Below are 22,014 nucleotides of genomic sequence, written 5' to 3'. Positions count from 1 at the left end.
TTATATTTGGGAACGGAGGTAGCTAGTAGCACATATACATGGTGATTCCATACAATTTCCCTTCTATGTTGATCATTTATTTTGGTTACCATTAATCAAGAACACGCGCGCGCAAAAAGTTTCCCCGCGCGGGATAAAGCGGCAGCGAGCGCGGGATAATTGGCGCGTGGCATCCAGCGCGCGATAAAAAGCCGCGTATGCATGCGCTCCCAACCGTCAGTCCACCGCTTCACCACCTACGTACGCCCATCGCCCGTTGTTTCGGCATGCCTCCGCATCGTCGCAGCCAGTTCGGGTACCGCGGCGTCCGCCCTCGGGCGGCGGGGATGTTCTACGCGGTGATCCGCGCTGCTGGACACCGCATCGTCCTCGGGACTTTCTCCACGATGGAGGATGTAGCACGCGCCTACGGTGCGTCGGCGTGGCGGCTCGAACGCCCACGCCGCAACATGAACTTCTATGATTGTGAGTCGCTCACGGAAGCCGAGTTCCTGGCGGGGGCACAAAACCTCGTCACTACCGAGCAACGCCGCTACCCGCGCCAACTCCAGCGCCATCTCGCCATCACGAAGGCGGATGAAAGTGCCATGGAAGCGTGGCGCCAAGCGTTTCCTGCAGGACGTCATCGACGAGGAGTGCTTATTCGCGAATAAGAAGGCCGAGCGCAGGGCGATACGCTGGGGAAGGCCTTCATCCAGGCGCAGAGGGAAGACCCCTGCACAATCAGTGACAATGATGAGTGATGGGCAGACGAGTTGTTGAGATCATGGACGACAACTAGTTTTATTTTAGCGCGTTAATATTTTACAGCATTAGTATGTTACTTTATTGTATGTTTATCTTATTTGTATTTGTAATATAACTTTCTTTTAATTTTATTTTGCTAGCTTTGTTTGATCTTTTTTGAGCAATTTTATCCACCGAATCATGTTCGTGGCACGCTAATTTTCATCGGCCGGTGAAGGGCTGTTTTCGTTTCTTTTCGCGCGCTGCACTTTACTGCTTCTGCCGGAGGACCCGCTGATGATGCGCCCTAACTCACACCGAGGTTTGACGCAGCTACTGGAGTTGCTCTTAGCACATAACAGGTGGCCGACTCTATCCGTTCAAAACTAACTACAATTTTACATAGTTGACATCTTATAACTAACATGACAAAGCAATCCAACAGTTCAATGTGGAGCTAGATAAAGCTTAGTTGTAACTTAGTCTATGCGTCAGCTGAGAATTAAGCTAATTTTCGGTGGACTAGGAATTAACAAAACCGATACTCCCTCCATATTACTGAATAAGTTGTGCACGCTTTTCAAGACTTGCCCCTGACAAAAATAAATCCATGTATATAAGAAATATTTAATTGGTGTCAATTAAAAATGTTCTTCAACATTCAATTATGTAATATAAAATGGATATATTTTTTCTCAATTTTTTTTTATCAAAGCTTGTCATGAAATATGTGTGCATCTTATTCCTAGGAACTAGAGGTACTCCTTCGATTTCATATTAGTTGTCTAGATACATCCGATCATGTACTTCTTCTGTCCCATCAAACATGTCGAAAGTTTGTCTAAATTCTGACGTATCCAGACACTATTTAGTGACTAGAAACATTCAAATTTGGACAAACTTTAGACATGTTCTATGGGATTTAGGGCGTACAAAATAGTACGGTTATTTTTATTAGGCATTTGGCTTGGCCAGCGACTTTAAATTTTGGCCCAAATGTTTCACGGTATTAGCAAACATCCTCATGCACAAAGCCCGCTAACTAAGCCCATTCACTCAATGGAAGAGGATGGAGCGATCCACGTTAGAGAGCCAAGAAAATGAAGAAAAAACACAGCGCTGCGCAGAATAGACCCTAGGCCAGAGCCAGCCGCCGCGGCGCTTTCCCCGCTGGCTCGCCGCGGGCTTCCCGCTTCGCCGGCCCCTCGTTAGCTCGTCGGCTCTTCAGGAGTCGTCATGTGACGACTGGCGAGTCGAGACCAGCACTCTACATGCTGGTAATTTCTATTGGTAATTTAGTCAATTAGCTCTTGGTATGAGATAGTACTTTTTAAGGGTAGCTATATATAGCCGCTTACTGTAGGCCAGGGCCCTAATTAGATTAGATGGACGATATGTTGATTCCAGAATTTTTCTGGAGTGCCTTACTGAAATTACCTCAAACAGCTGAATCCAATGACATGTGCCCGCTCACTCGAGAGCCAATGTGTTACTGACTGATTTAGAAATCTTAATTTCTTGTTGAACCAACAATCACTCAGAAGTCAGATAATTTTTGTACTCACGGAAAGATTTCAACAAGGGATGGTCTGCGCCGGTGGCAAGTGGCATTCGTTAAGGAGTTCAGCTTAAGCCAGTTACTGAAGAACACAACAACAAACTTCACCACAGCCTAGGTCCTTTTTTAGGTGTAAGGAAACCTTTATTTTTTTCAGTGAAATAGTAATGTACCATTCAGCAACCTCTGTTTTTTGGTACTACCTCTAGTCTGAATTAATTGACGAGCGCTCTGCCTAGCCATTGTTAACTTCTGGCATGACCCTGCATCTATTAATTAAAAACGGAGGGAGTAGAAAAATGAAAACCACATGATAGGAAGATTCAAAAAGTAACTTAGTCCGCTCCATTTGCGGCCACGATTATTTGGACGTTCACATATGCATATCTATTCCTTTCTAAATGCAAATATAATCCTTCACCATAATTACAACAAACTAATCAAGCTACCAGCACACAAGGCGCTACTTTCATATTCAGTGAAAGCTTCTCCAAGCAATTGAGAAAATACACGTATCTAATAGAGAAAGCAATCCAGTGATTGTTCAAAGCATTACTTACTATATTTTTGGTTTTTAGCTAGCATTGGTAACAGAATGATGTCATCAGAATAATCACTTCAACTTTCATCAGCACCATTGTATTGCTCACTACATCAGGAAAAATGAAACGAAATTTCCTCTGCTCCAAAGATGGTTACTCTAGGGCGGTTGGGATGGACATTTGCTTCATTCCTTATGGAAACTGCTGCAGCCTTGCTTTCAGAAGATGTGACGCCCTCATTGTAAAGACTAATTTCTGCATCCTTTAGACATGGGAGGTGCTCAATACCTAAGTATAATCCATAGGCTTTTGCTACAGATACATAGAATGGCACCTGAAGCTTCTCAACCTTTGGCAAAGCCCCTTTCTCAAACAGAAGATATCTTGCACCTGCAACATAATAACTATGAATAAAATAGAATTCCTTCAAGCAGCGAAATCCAATGCCTTGGACAGCAAGCCTTTCTTTTCGGACAGCCTTGAACCATAACTCCAGTGAAATCAAGGCAGGCATCTCCCCAAGTATAAGGATATCCTCCTCTGTTACTTCACTTAAATTGATGTTTAGATATGCAAGGCTGGTCAGTGCTGGTGCAATCCACTTTGGAGCTTTTGGCAAATAATAGCTGGTGCTCATAATGAATATTTGCAGCGAAGATGGAAGAGGGGACCAAGAATCTAAGAACTCAAGGGGAGTTGAATCTTTGCTATGTATCCGGAAAGATTGTAGTTTGTATTTGCCAAGCTTGCATAATGAGGAAATCAACATTTCTTCATGTTTCTTGTACTTGTCAGATCCTCCACCGTTGAACACTACATGGAGTTCAATCAAACTGGTCAAGCTCTCAAGCTCCTCCACTGCACCAACTGAACTCTTGGTAATATTAAAGCCTGAGATCACACGTAGGCTCCTCATCTTTCCAATACCACTTGGTATCTTTGTTTCCCCGTAAAAAATGCATCTCGCAGTGAGTAGATGTTGTAGTTTATCGAGCTGAACTATACTTGGTGGCAACTCTTCGATAAATGTATCCCTAAGATCTAGCGTCTCTAGATCACGTAGCATCACAATTCCCAATGGTACCTTTGATATGCATGTGCTCCTAAGGCTTAGGTACCTTAACTGGAAGAGTTTGTCCCTACTGCTCATATCATACTCCTTCAAATCCTCGGAACCTTCAAAATCCAACACACGCAAAGTTTCAAACTCAGCAAGATTAGGTAAGTTCTTGATGCAACCTGTGGCGGTTAAAGATCGAATGTGGCACAGATCTTTATATGCCAATAAAGATGCAAGCTCTTGGTTGATGTACTGAATCGACAATCGTCGAATATAACAATGGGAATTTGGCACAGCCATTTGCCCGCTTAGTACAGTGATGAAATTATCTTCAGCCGCCTTTGAAATAGCAAATTCAAGCATCATGTCATGGACTCGACATGCACGAGCCTTACCATCATAGCCAATATCTACTGGTTGGACCAGGCTTTTGTTGATGAGCTCATAAAAGTTATTCTCTGCGACCTCTTGACAACTCTGTCCACGCTCTTCAGATATAAAGCCTTCTGCTATCCACCGCCTCAACAATGTATCTCTCTCGATCTCATAATCCTCTGGAAAATTACTAAAATACAACAAACATGTCTTGAGATTAGGTGTAAGAGAATTGTAGCTAAGGGATAGTATGCTCTTCATTCCCTCTAGACTTTGGTTTTTCTCAAGTACAAAACCAATCGACCTCTTAACCTTCAACCATTCATTTCGTAGAGTTGGTATATTTGCCAACAAACCAGATATGCTAATAATTGCCAACGGTAGGCCTCCACATTTTTTCAGAACTTCATCCGAAACTTCTTTCACCACGTCAGGACAGCAATCCTCAGAGCCAAAAATTCTTTTGAGGAACAATCTTTTAGAGTCAAGTTCACTCAGGGCCTCCATATAATAGATACGATCATCACCACCCGGACAACATGAGCTTGCTACATCGAAAATGCGCGTAGTAGATATTATTCTGCTAGAACAAGTATTCTCTGGAAAAGCACACTTGATAGCATTCCATGCAGATGTAGACCATATATCATCAACAACAATGAGATACCTAATAGATATTAATACACAACATATTAGCATCAGCCAGTTATGTTATGATAAGGATTTAAGGTATACATATGAAAGTCCAAATTATTGCCACAATATATGTTCCAGTGAACAAGGGCTAAGATTACCTTTTATCTTGTAGCAGCTCTCGTAGCTTTTCAATGGATCTCCTTTCATCCCAAGAGTGAATAGCTTTTGTAAATCCATCATGGCACGACACTTGGGAGATTACATCCTTGACAATTTTCTTTATATCCGGTTTCTGTGACACTGATATAAAAGCATGGCAGTGAAACTGCTCTCGAATCTTGCGATAGACCTCGGTAGCTAGTGTTGTCTTTCCCAATCCACCAAATCCAAAAATAGACAACACCCTACGGTCCTTGGTTCGGTTATCCTCCATGTGAACTATCCATTTGGTGAGATCATCTCTTGGTCCTTCAATGCCCATAAGGTGTGCTTCCTCTGAAAAAAGAGCAGACACTCGGGGATCTACAGCTGTGTGGCGAAAGGTGCTGCTACAAGCAATATCATCAAGCTTGTAGCTACTCCTATGTTCTTTTACTGCCCTAAGACGAGCCTTGAGTTCGTCAATTTGCTTGGCGATTTTACGCCGAGATCCAAGTGTCTTGAGCCGGCGAGCACTCTTGCGAAAGAACTCCTTGATGCCGCCATGACGGTGGCTCCCTGTGGTATTACCGAGTCGGTGAATGAACTTGTCGATGCAATCTTCAGTATCGTAGGCCAGTTCCCTGACCTCTGATATCCATGCCTTCACTTGGACATCGGGATCCTGTAGCATCGTATACTTCTGGAGCGCAGCATGCATGTTGCTCAGCTCAGACTTGAGAGAGCGCATCTCACGTCGGACCCCTTTCAGGCGGGCATACTCGCCGGCGAGCAAAGCGTTGAGCTTGCCTAGCAGGGGACCAAACACGCCATGTGAAGCGCTGACCACAGCCTCCATATTGATCTCCTATGTGTCTCCTTTCTCTCAGCACTAGGTCTCTTGTTTCTGTTGATGTGCTTGGAGTGAAAAAGAAGGTCAGGAAGGAGATAATCAAGCTGTCGAAGCAGTTGCGATAGGTTGGCCCTTAACCAAACCTGCCTCGAAGAAAACAGTTGTGAGTGTACAAGTTTTTCCTCTCTCTTTTGAAGGGAAAGGTAGAGCACCCTGTGACTGGACCTTGAAATTTTCCCTCTTGAAAGTGCAGGATGATGACCAAGCTGTCCAAGAAAACGTCAGTGCACAAGCCTTTATTTCTCCTTTGAAGAAAAAGTTACTAATGGCTGACTCACCTAGAAAAGAGCAATGGCGAGCGTGCCTGCAGGCTGCTCTCATGCGCACAAAAATTCTTCTCGGTAAATTGTCCAGAAAGCAACTGGGGCTAGGAGGGATCAGTAAACCGTTTATGATATTTCATAAAGACTGCTTTCTGGACTCTCCGTTGAAAAACTACATACAGCAGCAGAAGTAAACAAGAGTGTCAAAAGCTTGTTCCTGGATTGAGTTAATAAAACCAAAACAGAGACAGTTGCCTACTTAGGCCGAGGTGAGCGTAAAAAGTTGTTTTATCTTTTTTCCATAGGTTTTTCGATAAAGGGAATATATTAATATCAAGAAGATACCAATTACACCCAGCCTCTACAACAACGCACCACCCTAATGGCACTACGGATGCACACAGCCAAAAAACAAGAAAAGAAAACTAAGAAACAAAAGTCCCGCTACAGTATCTCGAGCCTCGAGCTTAACAACAACAATACATCCACCGCCAAGAAAATACCTGAATTACAGACTCTCTAAAAACGACGCCTCCAAGAAGGGAACAGTGTTCAAACACCGTCGTCGCCCGATCAAAGATCTTAGGTTTTCACCCTGAAGATAGTCTCCGCTCTCAAAACAATGCCTCCACCAAGGTCATTGCCAGGCACAACCAATTAAGGCCAGACCTTGGGTTTTCACCCTGAAAGGTAGGACTCTGCACTTCACCTATGTTGTCGCCCCCACTTTCATACCACTGCTGTGAAGCCCGGAACACCAAGCAAGTCCCTCAACAGCGCAGAGACTTGAACCTCCCTTAGCTAGTCCTCCCCTCTGGCCTTCATGAAATTCTCTTTTTCCGACTTTCATCATGGATCCATAGTCACTTGATGTCAACACAGAAAAAGAGCTTCGCGCCGCTCCCTCCAGAACCAATCGGTCGAAATAAAAACATGGGTGCGCTGTAGGATAACGTTGCATAGAAAACAAAAATTTTCCTACCGCGAACACGCAATCCAAGCCAAGATGCAATCTAGAAGACGGTAGCAACGAGGGGGTATCGAGTCTCACCCTTGAAGAGATTCCAAAGCCTACAAGATGAGGCTCTTGTTGCTGCGGTAGACGATCACTTGCCGCTTGCAAAAGCGCGTAGAAGATCTTGATCACGATCGGTTCCGGCGCCACGAACGGGCAGCACCTCCGTACTCGGTCACACGTTCGGTTGTTGATGAAGACGACGTCCACCTCCCCGTTCCAGCGGGCAGCGGAAGTAGTAGCTCCTCTTGAATCCGACAGCACGACGGCGTGGTGTCGGTGGCGGTGTAGAAGTCCGGCGGAGCTTCGCTAAGCTATGCGGGCAATATGGAGGAGAGGAGCTTGGCTAGGGTTTGGGAGGGGTGGCCGGCCACTCTATGGGGGGCGGCCAAGCTATGGTCTTGGGGTGGCCGGCCCCCTCCCTTGGCCCCTCATTATATAGGTGGATCCCAAGTGTTGGTGTCTTCGAATAAGACCCGAAACCAAAACCTTCCATAGGAGGGGGCAAACCTAGCCCAACTAGGACTCCCACCCAAAGGTGGGATTCCCACCTCCCATGTGGGGGGGTGGCCGGCCCCCTATGGTGGAGTCCACTTGGGACTCCACCCCCACTAGGGCTGGCCGGCCATGGAGGTGGAGTCCCTTGTGGACTCCACCTTCCTTGGTGGTTTCTTCCGGACTTTTCTAGAACCTTCTAGAACCTTCCATAGAACCTTCCGCGACATTTTATTTCACATAAAATGACATCCTATATATGAATCTTATTCTCCGGACCATTCCGGAACTCCTCGTGATGTCCGGGATCTCATCCGGGACTCCGAACAAATATTCGAACTCCATTCCATAATTCAAGAACTACCATTTCAACATCCAACTTTAAGTGTGTCACCCTACGGTTCGAGAACTATGCGGACATGGTTGAGTACTCACTCCGACCAATAACCAATAGCGGGATCTGGAGATCCATAATGGCTCCCACATATTCAACGATGACTTTAGTGATCGAATGAACCATTCACATACATTACCAATTCCCTTTGTCTCACGATATTTTACTTGTCCGAGGTTTGATCTTCGGTATCACTCTATACCTTGTTCAACCTCGTCTCCTGACAAGTACTCTTTACTCGTACCGTGGTATGTGGTCTCTTATGAACTCTTTCATATGCTTGCAAGACATTAGACGACATTCCACCGAGAGGGCCCAGAGTATATCTATCCGTCATCGGGATGGACAAATCCCATTGTTGATCCATATGCCTCAACTCATACTTTCCGGATACTTAATCCCACCTTTATAGCCACCCATTTACGCAGTGGTGTTTGGTGTAATCAAAGTACCTTTCCGGTATAAGTGATTTACATGATCTCATGGTCATAAGGACTAGGTAACTATGTATCGAAAGCTTATAGCAAATAACTTAATGACGAGATCTTATGCTACGCTTAATTGGGTGTGTCCATTATATCATTCACACAATGACATAACCTTGTTATTAATAACATCCAATGTTCATGATTATGAAACTAATCATCCATTAATCAACAAGCTAGTTTAAGAGGCATACTAGGGACTTCTTGTTTGTCTACATATCACACATGTACTAATGTTTCGGTTAATACAATTCTAGCATGATATATAAACATTTATCATAAACATAAAGATATAAATAATAACCACTTTATTATTGCCTCTAGGGCACATCTCCTTCAGTCTCCCACTTGCACTAGAGTCAATAATCTAGTTTACATTTGTAAAGATATAACACCTTGGCCTTCTGGTGCTTTATCATGTATTGCTCACGGGAGAGGTTTTTAGTCATCGGATCTGACGCGCTCAGAAACGTATGTATTTTGTAATTCATTTGCGTCTCAACGCATCACTCATTTCCAAATGAGCTGGCATTAAATATGTTTGATCTTAGGTGGAACCTTAATTCCGCTGTCTGAAATATGTCACTAATATTGTCACACACAATATAGCTTCAAAGTTCTGACTCTGTCGGAACTACACCAAGTTCTCAAAGAACCTCTTGACTTAACATCCTTTGTCATTGTCAAAACAATGACATACTCTGCCTTCTTTTGTAGAATCCGTCACCATATTTAGAACCCTTCTAAATCTAGCATAGACAACTTCTAGCTCATTGTGCTACCTTTTAAACAACACTTCGTCTAATTTGAGATTGAATTTATATTTTATATGTGATAAAACCAATATCGGTGTAACACCTTACATCGATTTGTTTGTCATTTCTTCATACAAAAATATATATATATATCCTTAGTTCTTCTAAAGTACTTAAGGATATTCTTACTGTCGTCCAATGATCATCATATGAATCATTCTGGTATATGCTCATAACACTTTATAGCACATGATATCTGATTGTGTACATATTATTCGTGATCTATAATCACTCATGTGTTTTTAATCATTGAGTGTCAGATACACTCAAGTCTTGTTAAACCTTCACATGACAAGAACATTTTCTTAATATTTCTATATTGAACTACTTCAATATCCATCATATGCACTTTGACTTAAACTTATTTATGTGTTTCAATCTATCTTCATAGATCTTGACACTAAATTTGTTTCAGTCCATATCCTTTCATTGAAGTTAATTCTCAATGAAACCTTTTAATCAAGTATATAATTACATCATTTATAACCAACTATATGTCACCTACATAAAGTATTATAAATGTGTCTTAGCGCTCCCACTTAATTTCTTGCAAATGCAAGCCTCTTCATTGTTTCTGATGAAATCAAAAACTCTTTGACTATTTCATCTAGTGAAGATTCAAACTCCTCTATATTTACTTCATCAAATTGAAGTTTGTATACCTATCTAGTATTCCACGGATCAGCAAAACTCTTGGTTGTATTTTGTATACACCTTTAATACACACTTCTGATAAGTAATGTATTTTGCCATCCTACTAACATATCCCATAAAGGAAATATGTAGTGATTACTAGAATAATCCATATAGACTTTAAGCATTGCTACGGAAGATCTAATCTTGTCGTAGTCAACTCTTTGAACTTTGTCGTAAACAACTTTTCGACAAGTTAAGCTTCTTCAAGGATATTTCATCCAAGTCCATCAATTTTATAGATCTATTTTCTTTCAAAAAGTATTCATCTATCTTGGATTTCATGGCGTATGGCCATTTTAACGGAGTCAGGGCCCATCATAACTTCTTTGTTTTGTAGTTGGTTTATCATTGTTCAAAATCAATCCTTTGTCCACAAATCATTTATTTGATCACAAAGTAAACCATACCTACAAGGTTCAATATGTACTTCGATCTCCATGGCTAAAACACTTTGTAGTCATGGGAGCCATGATCGTTGTGGCCGCTTTAAAACCAATTCCGATGCTGCGCTACTCGATCATTATGCTCAGGTTCATAAACCTTATCAAAATATATTGTCCTCCCACTCAAATACTTCACTAGAAACAATTTCTCGGAAATAAGAAACATTGACAAACACTTTTTTCTTTGTCTCGTGGGAAGAATTCCCAATCAAATCTCTGGGATAACCAACAAAGACATTCATCCGATTTTGGTTGACTATTAGGGTTTATACCCATGCCATAACTTGTATGGTGTCATTTCAACGGATCATGATGATGCTCTATTCAGTGTAAAAGCAGTAGTCACTAAAGCATAATCCACAAAAATGGCATCAATATTTTATCTCATCATTGATCCAACAAAGTTTGGATATATCTCTTGGATACTTCATCATCACTATGATACTCCAAGAAACGTAAGTTGTAGAACAATTTCATAACTCTCTTAGATGTTCGCTAAAACTCGTAATTCAAATATTTCCACCATGATCCAATCATAGATATTTGATTTCTATTACGATGATTTCCACTTCATGCTGAAATTTATTTGAATCCTATTCAAATGTTTCAAACTTTTCCTTATTGAATATATCCACATATATACTCAATTCATTGTTTGAAAGTTTTCATGAAGTAGAAGAATCTTCCGCACACAACTATGCCCAGTGAACCACATATATCATTATGTATGTTTTCACTAAGTTAGTTGCCCGTTCAACTCTTCGGCCTATGAACGGTATTTCAGTCATTACCTTTTAGAAAAGATTTTGCAAGTGCCAAACGATTCAACAAATCGAATGACTCCAAAAATCCATTTGCATGGAGTTCCTTCATGCGATCCTTTCTAACATGACCTAAATTGCGGTTCCACAAATAAGTGGAATTCAAATCATTTGCCTTATGGCATTTTTAGCGTCAGTGTTATGTATGTGTGTTTCACCATTTAAGATTTATAATAACTTATCCATCATACATGGAGTAATGTCATAATTTGAACAACTCATTGTTTTCATTTGACCAGAGCAAAATAACAATTTATTAACCTCTTTATTATAAATTCTAAGGGCTAGATAGAATGACAACGACGAACATAATAACACTTTATTTTTGTTCCAGGCGAACATTCTTATCATATTCCTTGTCAGTCACTTAGGCCATTGTATTCTTGAATTGCGTTGTTTTGTATGACACTTCATACCAACCAATATGGTATTAATACCCAAGAATTTCATTGTGTGACTTAACTAGGAATACAACCATAACATGTATATCATTTATATACACCTGAGCTAGACTTTCTAGTTTTTTTCTTTTCTGTTGCCAAAATATCTTTTGCGATTTCTCTTTTAGCTTTCCTCATTATTCAGAAAAACATTTCAACATCAATAACTTCTAGGTTTGTTGGTCAAATACCAATAACCTTGAGGTTCTTACTTTGAAGTTGATCATCATATGACAAGTGTTCTAGATTTCACATATTAGTAACTATGATGAACAATTTCACTCATAATTTTATCCATCAATTCATGACAACTTTTTGAGACCATGTCTGTAAATGCTAGGCTCATAAAGTTTAACCTTAGTATTCGCATGTGCAAATCAGGCTTGCACCCATTGTAAGCACACGTAGAATCTATAACACCCGATCATCACGTGATGCTTCGAAACGACGAGTCTTAGCAACGGTGCATACTAAGGATGATAACTTCATGGATATGCGAATATCATTAGTGCCCCAATAGCTGGAGGATTGTGACGTCTTGCGTCTTCAACCTTCATACATTCCCATAAAACTTATGAGTTTATGTAGTCTCACCAAATTATATTCTATCATCTTGCAATAAGGTCTTAGATATCACATATATCTCATACCTTGATTATTTCTGAAAACTAAATTTTCAGCTCCTTATTTTTCAAACATATTTGAACTTTCAAGTTTCATGGAGACAAGATAACTTTAGGTACTAATTGAAACCATAGCTCTTTGAATCAACAATGTGAGGTTTACTAAAAGTTTGCAATAGGACTTAATCAATTCTTGATTCTTTAACAATACGGTACCAATCCGTAAAGTTTCTTGTCAGATTTTAACAGTATTTCTATCTCAATAACAAGACTAGCGCATAGTAGTAAACGGATGCCAATACTACAAAATTAATTCAAAATACTACTCAGACTATGTTTATGATAATTAGTTCATGTTTTAATCTAATTACTAATGAACTCCCACTTAATACAACATCCCTCATAGTTGTTAAGTGGTACACGATCCAAATCCACTACACCAAAACCGATCATCACGTGAGATGATGTAGCTTCAATGGTGAACATCAACATGTTGATCATATCATCCATATGACTCGTGTTCAACCTTTCGGTTTCCGTTGTCCCGAGGCCATGTCTGTACATGCTAGGCTCGTCAAGCAAAACCAAGTATTCCGCGTGTGCAACATGGCTTACACCCGTTGTATGTCAAGTTTATCACACCCGATCATCACGAGATGCTTCAAAACGTCGAACAATGCAACGGTGCATACGAGGGAAGAACACTTTATTATCTTGATATTAATGTGAGGGATCATCTTATAATGCTACCGTCGCGATCTAAGCAAAATAAGATGCATAAAAGGATTAACATCACATGCAGTTCATATGTGATATGATATGGCCCTTTTGTCTTTGCGCCTTTGATCTTCATCTCCAAAGCACGGATATGATCTCCATCATCTTCGGGCATGATCTCCATCATCGTCGGTGTAGCGTCAAGGTTCATGGCGCCGTCTTCATGGTTGTTCACCTCATGTAGCAACTATAACAACTACTTTGAAATACTACTCAACATGAAAATTAAAGACAACCATAAGGCTCTTGCCGGTTGCCACAATACAATAATGATCATCTCATACATATTCATCATCATATCATGGCCATATCACATCACCAAACCCCTGCAAAAACAAGTTAGACGTCTCTAATTTGGTTTGCATATTTTACGTGGTTTAGGGTTTTTGAGAGAGATCTAATCTACCTACGAACATGAACCACAACGTTGATACTAATGTTTTCAATAGAAGAGTAAATTGAATCTTCACTATAGTAGGAGAGACAGACACCCGCAAAGCCTCTTATGCAATACAAGTTGCATGTCAAACGAGGAACAAGTCTCATGAACGCGGTCATGTAAAGTTAGTCCGAGCCGCTTCATCCCACTATGCCACAAAGATGCAAAGTACTCAAACTAAAGATAACAAGAGCATCAACGCCCACAAACCATTGTGTTCTACTCGTGCAACCATCTATGCATAGATACGGCTCTGATACCACTGTAGGATAACGTTGCATAGAAAACAAAAATTTTCCTACCGCGAACACGCAATCCAAGCCAAGATGCAATCTAGAAGACGGTAGCAACGAGGGGGTATCGAGTCTCACCCTTGAAGAGATTCCAAAGCCTACAAGATGAGGCTCTTGTTGCTACGGTAGACGATCACTTGCCGCTTGCAAAAGCGCGTAGAAGATCTTGATCACGATCGGTTCCGGCGCCACGAACGGGCAGCACCTCCGTACTCGGTCACACGTTCGGTTGTTGATGAAGACGACGTCCACCTCCCCGTTCCAGCGGGCAGCGGAAGTAGTAGCTCCTCTTGAATCCGACAGCACGACGGCGTGGTGTCGGTGGCGGTGTAGAAGTCCGGCGGAGCTTCGCTAAGCTATGCGGGCAATATGGAGGAGAGGAGCTTGGCTAGGGTTTGGGAGGGGTGGCCGGCCACTCTATGGGGGGCGGCCAAGCTATGGTCTTGGGGTGGCCGGCCCCCTCCCTTGGCCCCTCATTATATAGGTGGATCCCAAGTGTTGGTGTCCAAGTCTTCGAATAAGACCCGAAACCAAAACCTTCCATAGGAGGGGGCAAACCTAGCCCAACTAGGACTCCCACCCAAAGGTGGGATTCCCACCTCCCATGTGGGGGTGGCCGGCCCCCTATGGTGGAGTCCACTTGGGACTCCACCCCCACTAGGGCTGGCCGGCCATGGAGGTGGAGTCCCTTGTGGACTCCACCTTCCTTGGTGGTTTCTTCCGGACTTTTCTAGAACCTTCTAGAACCTTCCATAGAACCTTCCGCGACATTTTATTTCACATAAAATGACATCCTATATATGAATCTTATTCTCCCACCATTCCGGAACTCCTCGTGATGTCCGGATCTCATCCGGGACTCCGAACAAATATTCGAACTCCATTCCATAATTCAAGAACTACCATTTCAACATCCAACTTTAAGTGTGTCACCCTACGGTTCGAGAACTATGCGGACATGGTTGAGTACTCACTCCGACCAATAACCAATAGCGGGATCTGGAGATCCATAATGGCTCCCACATATTCAACGATGACTTTAGTGATCGAATGAACCATTCACATACATTACCAATTTCCTTTGTCTCACGATATTTTACTTGTCCGAGGTTTGATCTTCGGTATCACTCTATACCTTGTTCAACCTCGTCTCCTGACAAGTACTCTTTACTCGTACCGTGGTATGTGGTCTCTTATGAACTCTTTCATATGCTTGCAAGACATTAGACGACATTCCACCGAGAGGGCCCAGAGTATATCTATCCGTCATCGGGATGGACAAATCCCACTGTTGATCCATATGCCTCAACTCATACTTTCCGGATACTTAATCCCACCTTTATAGCCACCCATTTACGCAGTGGTGTTTGGTGTAATCAAAGTACCTTTCCGGTATAAGTGATTTACATGATCTCATGGTCATAAGGACTAGGTAACTATGTATCGAAAGCTTATAGCAAATAACTTAATGACGAGATCTTATGCTACGCTTAATTGGGTGTGTCCATTATATCATTCACACAATGACATAACCTTGTTATTAATAACATCCAATGTTCATGATTATGAAACTAATCATCCATTAATCAACAAGCTAGTTTAAGAGGCATACTAGGGACTTCTTGTTTGTCTACATATCACACATGTACTAATGTTTCGGTTAATACAATTCTAGCATGATATATAAACATTTATCATAAACATAAAGATATAAATAATAATCACTTTATTATTGCCTCTAGGGCACATCTCCTTCATGCGCACGACCGAATACCTCCGATCCAGCAAACTCCAGGCAAAAGCACTGTTATATTTGCCGGCGGAGCCTTCCGAAACTCAACACTCCGGCCAGATCATGAGTCCAGGCCTCCGGTAGGTCCTCTTCACGCAAGAGAGGCCCTAGGACCGCCGCCTTTATTCAGGTCGGACCCCCACGTCGGTGACCATCCTGGGCTGGCCACTCCAACCCTCCACCGGCGACACCATCGCCGGCTTCCAAGCTCCCCCATCTCGCCGCCGGAACGCGGTGATAGATCAAAAGATCATCCACCACCAACCGCAGGCCGATCCTCTCCTGCGAAGAAGAGGGTCACATCCACCGTCGAACCCAAGGCTGTTGCCCTGGGCGTCCTCGTACCGCGGGAGAAGCCCAAGATCATCGCCCCTCACCGGCGAGAGGCGGAGGGAAAGGCACTGTCCGCCTCCACTAGCCACCACCGCCGGCATGCCGCCGATGGGAGGCGGGGAGGCCGCAGCCCGCAGCTGGATCGTCCCCGGGGAGGACCGCTGCCGCCCCTCCATCCTCGTCCGACCACCGCTGCGTGAGAGACTCCTTGGCCGCCGTTCCCGACGCGTCACGAGGAAAGGCCCCCGCCGCCGCCACGCCCCGATATCTTTGCCCCGGCGGCGCTGCCGGCGGCGGCGGCGGGAGGGTTGGGAGGCGGGGTGTGGGAGGCTAGACGAGTTGACGATAAGCTGGTCGATGCCAAAAAAAAAACAATTTATAGGTAGTGTAAAAGCTTGATGATTACTCTCTCCATTGGTAAGTTGATGTTGTTTTGATTTGGCCACGTAAGCTGTCGATTTATAGGGACAATCTTTTGATCTTCAGATTATCCATTTGCTTTTTTGAAATAAGCTCCGGTGGAGAGAAGTTCGTAGAAACTATTCCCTATTCTCTCCAGCTTCTAATATTTGAGCTTATTGTTGTGTGAAGTCAGTAATACCTCAGGAGCAGTCTGTTTGTTGTTTGATTGATAAACAATATACATTTGGATTATTTTCAAGCATAACTGAGCACAGTAATGAACTTCTCAGGCTCTGAACCGTGCTTCAGCGTGTGTACACATAATCCATGCTTCATTTAGAAGTTCACGTTACATACATACTGTAGAACGATAGAGAGAGGTTTGGCGTAATGTATTGGATGTTGAGCCTCTCGGGCGAGTATATATAGTGGTACAGACTTGGAGGCTAAGATAGCTCTCCTAGAGATATGGTAGGTAGACTACCTAATATACCTATACCATATATATCTCCAACACTCCCCCGTAGTCGTAGTGGTAGTGAACAGTAACGGCATGGACGGTGAGACTGGAGAGAAACCGAAGGTAGGAACCAACGGACTCCCCCGCAGTCGTAGAGGGAGCGTCGTGGACGATGTCGCGTCGTGGATGCTTGGATTGTAGAAGAAACCGAGGTGCTCGTACGAGGTGATAGCCATTTGTGCCGATGTCGAGGTAGCCGAGAGCATGGGTGCTGCAACCTTGGTCGGGGTAGCCGCGCGAGGGGATGTCGTGGTCGATGTCGTGGTCGGGTGCCGGTGTCGAGGTAGCCGCACATGAAGCCGCAAGCGCATAGTGCGCGAGGAGAGTGACAGAGACACGTCGAGGCAGTCGTTGAAGAGGGTGTCGATGCCGAAGTCGATGCAGTCGGAGCCGTCGAGGACGAGGTGCTACCCTAGTTTTGCCAGAACTAGGTGCACGACGGGGACAAAGGCATACTCCGGTTTTGCCAGAACCGAGTACGGAAAGACGAAGTCCAGGAAGGCGAGGCATCGATCTGAGCTTGCCAGACCCGGGGACGCGTCGGGGACGAAGGCACGGGTCGGTGTTGCCAGTACCGGGCATGCGAGGGAGGGACCATAATGTACCATGCGCCAGTGTCAGGGGGACCAGCAGATGAAGCATCCAGAGCGGTGGCGAGACGCAGAGCAGCGAAGAGGGAGAGGTGCCGATGCAGTCCGCGGTTGTCGGAGTAGACGAAGTAGTCGGGGATGAGATGATGACGCTGGCGACGAGGTCGTGGTGGACAGAGACGTAGAAGGCGGCGAAACCAGCGGTGGCTAGGAGTGGCCATGCTGGATGCCTAGAATGTAGAGGTGGTCGGCGAGGCCTGCGACGACCAGAAGTGGTCATGCAGGTTACCTGTGGAGGTGCGGCGGTGGTACTCGAAGTAGGCGAGGAAGAACCCGACGGCTTGACGTAGAGCTGACGGTGGCGTAGCGCGCCAAGGGAGGCGGCACGGAGGTTGCCTGGGACGTCGGTGCGCGGTGATGGCGAAGTAGACTGCGTGCGGCGACGTCTCAGCTCGAGGGGCCGGCGCAGCTGCAGGGCGCGAGTCGGTGCAGCGGCGGCAGACCACCAGCGAAGTATACACCTCAGAAGGTGTGTTGGAGGCTGGTAGTGTGGACCAAAGGCGGCGGCGCTGCGGCCGAAGAGGCGACGCAGCGGCAACCCGTAGCTCGATCAGCGGTAGGCGCGTGCTCGGGGACGTGCTTGACGGAGACGTGCGCAGGGTCAGTTGATCAGACCGACGACAGCGCTACACGTGCCATGGCGTGGACGACGCGCCGCGAATCAGAGTCGTTGGCGACTTTGTTCGGTGATGTCCCGGGCGATGACGGACCAGCGATGGAGACCGCGCGGACGAGACATCCTGCTGCGTTGCACGTAGGCGTCCTGACGCGTGCCGCACCGCGCGGTTGATGAAGATGGCCGGTGCAGTCGACGCCGAGGTTGGAGTAGAGGCGCAGGTGGATGATGGTGATGGGCGGCGACTCAATCCGATCTATGATCGGTAAAATAAAAAATAAAAAGAAAACGGCGATCGAGCGACCGGCGTACAAAAAAGAAAACCGATCTAAAGATCGGAAAAAAAAGACGCGAGGGCAGCCGATCAACCGACTGGCGGACGAACTCTCGTACGGGTTGTGCGGCCCCCGGAGTAGATCATGGAGATCGACCTTCCCGGGGACGACGCGGCGCGGAAGCTTGTGCGGCGACTAGGTCAAGGAGCTTGCCGCTCTGATACCATGTACGACGATAGAGAGAGGTTTGGCGTAATGTGTTGGATGTTGTATTGAGCCTCTCGGGTGAGTATATATAGTGGTACAGACTTGGAGGCTAAGATAGCTCTCCTAGAGATATGGTAGGTAGAGATTAAAAATCCTAGACTACCTAATATACCTATACCAAATATATCTCTAACACATACATTTCACAACACCTACACGAAGTGCTTTAGGATATAATTACAGTAACCATTTCACCATTGTTAGGAAACCACCTACAAATTCGTAAATGGATCGCACATAAACAGTGTATGTTATAAGGCCTGAGCGAAGTAGCAAAACAGCAGCCTGTACATCCTCAATATTTGAAGCAAAACACAAAATTTGCCTACGAGTTTGTACTTCTAGACTCATTGATAGACGAGATCCTTTGACAATATCAAAATACAGAAGCCATGGGGTATCTTGTATGTTTGGAAAATTGTTTCACAGTACATTCTTTTTATAAATCTGTACTTACCTTATCATTACATTTACCATGAATGTAGTTTAATTTCATGATGCCTTTTATGACTATATGTTTATTACAAAGATCAACTCAACTCAGCATAGTTTAATTTCTGAAACATTGTTTATTATGACACAGAGTTGGAAAAGCAATGCAGGTTCCTGCAAGACGCAAAAGCAGCACACACGATTCAGGAACTCATGCTTGAACAAATCCAGTTCACGCATGGCATGACCATCAAATTCACATCTGTCTAGATTTTTCTTTCATCTCCTAGTTGAACGGAAAATAAAACAAGTGGTCTAAGCTACTTTCTAGAAATTACCAGCAGCTAGATTAATATCTTGACCTTAATATCATGGATCTGGCTGACAATTAGCATGATAAAACTTATCTTCTGAATCATGCATCATCGTGCTGGAACGAGCTCCTCTGACTTAGCTCTTGCTAAGTTAGGGTGCTACAGTACCCTGACTTGGTATGTTATAAACCGTTGGATCGTAAATGAATGGCTCAGATCTGACTACACAGTGCGTGAACAGTTCGAGACTACAGTGTTCAGTCTACAGTACATAATCTTGGCCTCTTGTTTTAGATCCAACGACTATGTTAGCCTAACTTAGCAAGAGCTAAGTTAGAGGAGCCGGTTCACTAGTTCAAACACACAAGCAAAATCTGCAGACGGTGCTAGTACTATGTCGCACCGAGTCCCACGATAGGGCCTGCCTGTAGCTGTCAGCCCCACTCTACACTACAAGCTCTACAGCGCTGTGACAGTTCCACTCTACACTACAAGCCCTACTTCGCCAGTAGCTGCTCTACCCATCAAAACTGGATCTCGGCATACGCCCCATCTCGCACTCGCAGCGGTAGCTTCGGCATGGACACCGCAGGGCTGCACGTCATGGTGCTGCCGCTCCCGGCGCAGGGGCACGTGACCCCGCTCATGGAGCTGTCGCACCGCCTCGTCGACCACGGCTTCGAGGTCACCTTTGTCTGAACGGAGCCCGTCATCAACGCCATGCGACAGACTACCACGCACGACGACAGGAAGATCCACCTGGTATCCATCCCGGACGGTCTGTCTGACGGCGACGACCGGAGGGACCTTGGCAAGGTCCTGGACGCGCTCTCCTGGTGCGTGCCGGGCTACGTGGAGGACCTCATCGGGAAGACGAAGGTGAAGTGGCTCGTTGCCGACACCAACATGGGAGCGCTGTGCTTCGAGGTCGCCAAGAAGCTTGGCGTCAGGGTCGCCTCCTTCTTCCCAGCCTCCGCGGCATGCCTTGGGACGTTGTTCAGGGTTCCAAAGCTCATCGAGGACGGCTTCTTCGACGACAAGGGTATGAAATCAAATCTCCCGATCTTCATCTTCAGGCATCCATGCATACGAAGAAAGTCAAGATTACACGTTCTTTTCTTTGAATCAACACAGCAGAGGATAGATTATTTTATAGAAGATGGCAGAGGATAACTGAGAACTACTGAATATACAAATGCAGGATTCCCGAAACGACGAGGGGAGTTCGAGCTGGCCCCGAAGATGCCGCCGATCTACACTTCGCACATGGTGTGGAGCGTCGAAGGCGGCCCAGAGGTGCAGCACGCAGCCTTCCAGCTGGTGTGCCGGAACAACCAGGCAAGCAGCCTCGCGGAGGTCGTCGTGTGCAACTCGTTCCTCGAAGCGGAGGCCACGGCGTTCGAGCTGTTCCCAAACATACTGCCCATCGGCCCGCTGTTCGCCGACCAAAGAAAGCCGGTCGGACAGTTCCTGCCGGAGGACACGAGATGCCTCAGCTGGCTCGACGGTCATCCCGACAACTCCGTCGTGTACGTGGCATTCGGCACCTCCACCGTCTTCGACCCCCGCCAGTTCAAGGACCTCGCAGAGGGGCTGGAGCTCACCGGACGGCCTTTCCTGTGGGTCGTCCGTCCGGACTTCACGTCCGGTGCCGGCGTGAGCAAGGCGTGGTTCGACGAATTCGAGAGCCGCGTCGCCGGCAGGGGCATGGTCGTCAGCTGGTGCTCCCAGCAGCAGGTTCTGGCGCACCGTGCCGTGGCGTGCTTCGTGTCGCACTGCGGGTGGAACTCGACGATGGAAGGGGTGAGAAACGTCGTGCCCTTCCTGTGCTGGTCCCGACTGAAGGTCGACCAGTACGCCAACCGGAGCTACGTCTGCGATATCTGGAGGACTGGCCTGGCCGTGTCGCCCGTTGAAGACGGCGTCGTGACCAAGGAGGAGGTGAGCGCCAAAGTGGAACAAGTCATTGGCGACCATGGGATTGCAGACAGGGCACGGATGCTCGGGGATGCAGCTCGCAGCAGCCTCGGTGAGGGCGGCTCGTCGTACGGGAACTTCAACAGATTCATAGGCCTCCTAATGGAGTGAGCTGCACTTCAAATTTGACGAAATAATTTGGTTTGGTAGGATGCTCTGTTCTTTGTCCTCTCTTGGCAGTGAGTGAACTTCGATTCTCTTTTCTATGCACTTGGAACATGAAGCGTGTGGAAATGAATAGATGTTTGGAAGCCCTTAGCTGAGAACTAATTTAATTTCGTGCGTCAATCGTACACCGTTTAAGTGCATCGTGATTGGTGCATATGAGTTGTAAATTGGATTGCAACTGAGTTGGAATTTTTTCAGTTGAAAATGAGTATGCAACTAAGAAATATTCTCCGAACCGTTAGATTTGCTTCGTGATTCGTGCAAATCATCAGTTACAACATGAGTTGCAACTTTAGATTTGATGACATCAAACTAAGAACG

At 45.2% G+C, this 22,014-nt stretch overlaps 2 protein-coding genes across 2 annotated transcripts; one reads left to right on the top strand and one right to left on the bottom strand.

Moving 5' to 3' along the window:
• Positions 1 to 1,789: 1,789 nt before the first annotated feature.
• On the top strand, positions 1,790 to 21,742 carry LOC127317421 (UDP-glycosyltransferase 83A1). The gene is made up of 3 exons (XM_051347982.2): positions 1,790 to 2,003; positions 19,386 to 20,590; positions 20,750 to 21,742. Exons 2-3 carry the CDS (start codon positions 20,269 to 20,271, stop codon positions 21,634 to 21,636), a joined length of 1,209 nt encoding a protein of 402 aa, XP_051203942.1. The 5' UTR covers positions 1,790 to 2,003; positions 19,386 to 20,268; the 3' UTR covers positions 21,637 to 21,742.
• Positions 2,939 to 5,894, bottom strand: LOC127316012 (disease resistance protein Pik-2-like). The gene is made up of 2 exons (XM_051346438.1): positions 5,056 to 5,894; positions 2,939 to 4,928 (listed from the first exon to the last, which is right to left on the bottom strand). Exons 1-2 carry the CDS (start codon positions 5,892 to 5,894, stop codon positions 2,939 to 2,941), a joined length of 2,829 nt encoding a protein of 942 aa, XP_051202398.1.
• Positions 21,743 to 22,014: the final 272 nt, after the last annotated feature.

This window comes from Lolium perenne, chromosome 7 (assembly GCF_019359855.2).
Source record: "Lolium perenne isolate Kyuss_39 chromosome 7, Kyuss_2.0, whole genome shotgun sequence".
NCBI classification, from domain to species: domain Eukaryota; kingdom Viridiplantae; phylum Streptophyta; class Magnoliopsida; order Poales; family Poaceae; genus Lolium; species Lolium perenne.
This window is presented reverse-complemented; position numbering and strand designations above follow the sequence as displayed.

Coding starts and splice junctions, on each gene's coding strand:
- LOC127316012 (XM_051346438.1), bottom strand. CDS start 5,894: ATGGAGGCTGTGGTCAGCGCTTCACATGGCGTGTTTGGTCCCCTGCTA. Junction 4,929..5,055: donor GAGCTGCTACAAGATAAAAG/GTAATCTTAGCC, acceptor AATATCTATTAG/GTATCTCATTGTTGTTGATG.
- LOC127317421 (XM_051347982.2), top strand. CDS start 20,269: ATGCGACAGACTACCACGCACGACGACAGGAAGATCCACCTGGTATCC. Junction 20,591..20,749: donor CGGCTTCTTCGACGACAAGG/GTATGAAATCAA, acceptor ATACAAATGCAG/GATTCCCGAAACGACGAGGG.